Source organism: Chrysochloris asiatica, unplaced genomic scaffold (assembly GCF_000296735.1).
Source record: "Chrysochloris asiatica unplaced genomic scaffold, ChrAsi1.0 scaffold00280, whole genome shotgun sequence".
Classification (NCBI taxonomy): Eukaryota; Metazoa; Chordata; class Mammalia; order Afrosoricida; family Chrysochloridae; genus Chrysochloris; species Chrysochloris asiatica.
Window position 1 is genome coordinate 111,261 of NW_006408798.1, and position 3,663 is coordinate 114,923.

Sequence of the window (3,663 nt, forward strand, 5' to 3'; positions counted from 1 at the left end):
AAGAGGTAACGTCAGAAAACAGTACCATCCGGTGAATGATCAATGTTGTCATTTTAAACTAAAATATTCTTCTCTAGTTTTCATATAAAAGCTTTGTGGGAAAGTGGCAAGATTGCTGAAACCTTGATAATCTTTGCCATGAAATAGATAAGTCACTTATTTGTCTCATAGAATAATATTGGTATTTTCCTTAATATGACAATTTTCTTCCAATATAGAGAATTTTATGTTAATTTATATAATACCTTCTGTGGAGAACCTGGTTTTAGTTTCTGAAACTCCTATAAAGTAAGGGATAATTGAAAAAAAACATAATAAATAAACTCAGAAAATCTACATAAGACCCTAGTTGTTGTTAAGTGCCATTGAGTAGGTTCTGATTCATAGAAAAAATAGGCTTTCCAAGGAGTGACAGGTGGGTTTGAACTGTTGGACTTGCAGTTGGATTTAACCTTGCAGTCCAGTGCTTATCTTACATTGCCACACCAGGACTCCATACATTAGACCATAGATCTAATACTACATAATTTTGATAAACCACACAATTTCCTCTAGGCTTATTATCTTTACAATGGGGAAGATACGATCCCTACCCTTCTCTACTCATACAGCTATTGTAAGGAACTAATGATAAAATGTTTGTAAGACTCTGAAGACTTACATAAATCTCAGTATTGTATAATAGTTGTTGTATTAAAGTATTAAGAGAAACCCAAATCAAACTGGCTATCATGAAATCAGTTCTAACTCATAGTGACCCTGTATGGAGTTTGTGAGACTGCAAATCTTTACAGGAGCAGAAAGACTCATGTTTCTCCTGTGGAGTGGCTATTGGGCTTAAACTGCTAACCTTGTAGCTTATCTTACAATGCCACAGGGACTCTTTGTTGTATAAAAGAACATATGTTCTAAATCAAGGGTGGGGAACCATTACCCCACAGTGACATAGGGGCTCTTTGTTGTATAAAACAAAATATCCTCTAAATCAAAGTGGGGAACCTTTTTTTTTTTTTGCCAACATTTATAACATCATTCGCAGACAATACACAATTATCAATTTAAAAATTAACCTGCCATATTTGGCAATTTAATTAACTCACCCCAAATATCCTGGTGTGGCACTGTAGGTTAATGTGCAATGTAGGTTAACGTAAGGTCAATGGTTCAAGCTCACCAGCTACTCCTCGGAAACTCTATACAGAGTCACTATGAGTTGGAACTAACTTGAAGGCACTTAACAATGACAACAATGTGATTAACTGACTTGATGTCACTTAACAACAACACAAATGTGATAACTGGAGTCTTGAAGTGGTGCTGGGGTTAATACACTGGAGTGTAAAATTGGTTTGAACCACAGGGTCAGTGAATCAAGCTCACCAGTCTCTCCTTAGAAGCCCTATACAGGGTTGTTATGGGTCAGAACTGACTTAAAGGCATGTAACAACAACAATGTGATGGCTGGAACTGTGGTTGCCTTGGCATGGCCACGCCAAATGATTTCACTAGTGTGGCACTGTGGGTTACTGTGCCCGACTGCAAAGCCACTTGAACCAAAAGGTCGGTGATTCAAGCTCACCAGTTGCTCCTTGGAAACCCTATACAGGGTCGCTATGGATCAGAATCAACTTGACGGCACTTAACAACAATATAAGGCTTGTGGGCCTGATATTCCCTACCCTTGCAAAACAATGAATTCCAGGATTCTTAACTTACTTTTCCAGGAAAGTTGTGACTTCCTTTCCTTTCATTACAATCTTGCAATGACAGACTCTTTCAGAATGAATCTTCTAGTCAGTTAGAAAGTTCAGGCAAATAGGTTCTTATTCTCAAGTTTGAGAGTAAGATTGATAATGGTCATGAGTTAAGCTGGGTCAGACCCACCTGTACTACTTAAACCTAAGATCAAATCAGTGAATCATACAGATAAAATAGAAATTCACCCATTCTCTCCATAGTTACGATAAGTCCTTTTCTATTGATGTGATTTACAAGTTGCCATTATAAATAATTTCGTCCATTCATAGTGTCTGTTATACAACCTAAGTCAAAGGAAAACATCCAGAAATTGGAAGCAGAAACTTTCTTAGAAAAATCATCAATGTTAACCTAGAAAGATTCCTCATTGTAAAAATAAATGTATCTTATCTTTGTGACTCGATGGAAAATTCCTTGTAAAGTACTTTTCGACAAGTTGCCTAACAGTAATCCAAGATGTGTTCTATAGGATTTGCATAAGTTTTCTTTGGGTCATAGTTCTATCCTCTGTGTTCTGAGATATATAAACTAGGTGTGTTTATGGGAAGGCTGAACTGTATATTCTGCCAATAGAATGAGGAACAAACTACTGAGAATTAATATGCAGTACTATTGTTGTTTTGTTAAGTGCCATCAAGTCGATTCTGACTCATAGTGACCCTGTATGGGATTTCCAAGGAACGGCTGGTGAGCTTGAACCACCAACCTTGAGGTTCAAACTGGCTTTGCAGTCCAATGCATTAACCTACAGCACTACACCAGAATTTCCTTCAGTAGGATGTTGTTGTTGTTGTTGTTAAGTGCCGTCGAGTCGGTTCCGACTCATAGCGACCCTGTACAGGGTTTCCGAGGGTGTAAATCCTTACGGGAGTAGAAAGCCTCATCTTTCTCCCGCGGAGCAGCTGGTAGTTTAGCAAACACAATATAGAGACTGGAACACAAGTTTAAACTCTCATTTTAAGATTGTATAAAGATCCAGAGTAGTAGATAATTTGTTAAACCCATGCAAGAAAATATGGAGGTCTCTTGATTTCACCTATGTATTTCTGCCTACTTTATCCTGCCTTCCATCTGCTAGTGTGAACCAAAAAACACCCTATCAAATAGCTTGTGTTTACTCAGTACTTCATATAAAGGTTTCTTAAGTAGTTCTTTTAACTGTGGTTTAATCTGCTGTGCTTTATCAAGATCACCAAATCTGGTACAATGGCATATAATTCCATCATTGCCAAAATTTTTTTGTGGCCATGGAATGGAATAAAGACAATGTGAAACTAACCAAAAATATAATGCCAAGTTGTTTCAGTTCTGGAATGAAACTTAGATATTTGGGGAAACTGCGAGCTCAATACAGAGCTCTGGTAGTGTAGTGGTTATGAATCGGGCTGCTAATCTCAAGGCTGGCAGTTCGAAACTACCAGCCGTTCTGCAGGAGAAAGATGATTCTTTCTGCTCCTGTAAAGATTTACAGCCTGGGAAACTCTGTGTAGGGTACTATGGGTTGAAACTGACTCCATGGGACTTAACAACAATAACAACAAGGCTAGTTCAATGAATAAAAGTGATCAGTCCCCTGATATCAAATTCATTGAAATACTTGCTAAGATGATCTTCAAGATTTTTAAAATAATAATGAGGATACTGTGCCAAAGTTATTCTTAAAAGTTAATACTTTGGTCACTTAGACATAATAATGATACTGACAATAATCATAAAAGATGACATTAATTTGCCAAACACTGTGCTAAATATCTAAAATTCAGTGTTTATGGAATATTTTCAATAACTCAATGAGATCTTTGGCCTACAGTATTAGAGTTATTTGTCAAAGGTCTCAGATGTGAAGAATATAAAAGCCTGGAATTAGAACCTAGTTTTATTTGATCATGCACACACACACACACA

The 3,663-nt window shown here is 37.0% G+C and overlaps 1 protein-coding gene across 1 annotated transcript in view; it reads right to left on the reverse strand.

Moving 5' to 3' along the window:
• Positions 1 to 224: 224 nt before the first annotated feature.
• The window catches only part of SPINK5 (serine peptidase inhibitor, Kazal type 5), a 117,977-nt gene continuing 114,538 nt past the window's right edge, over positions 225 to 3,663 (reverse strand). The window contains exon 34 of the mRNA XM_006874516.1: positions 225 to 281. Within this exon, the coding sequence (XP_006874578.1) occupies positions 225 to 281 (57 nt within the window). The remainder of the gene's footprint in view (positions 282 to 3,663) is intronic.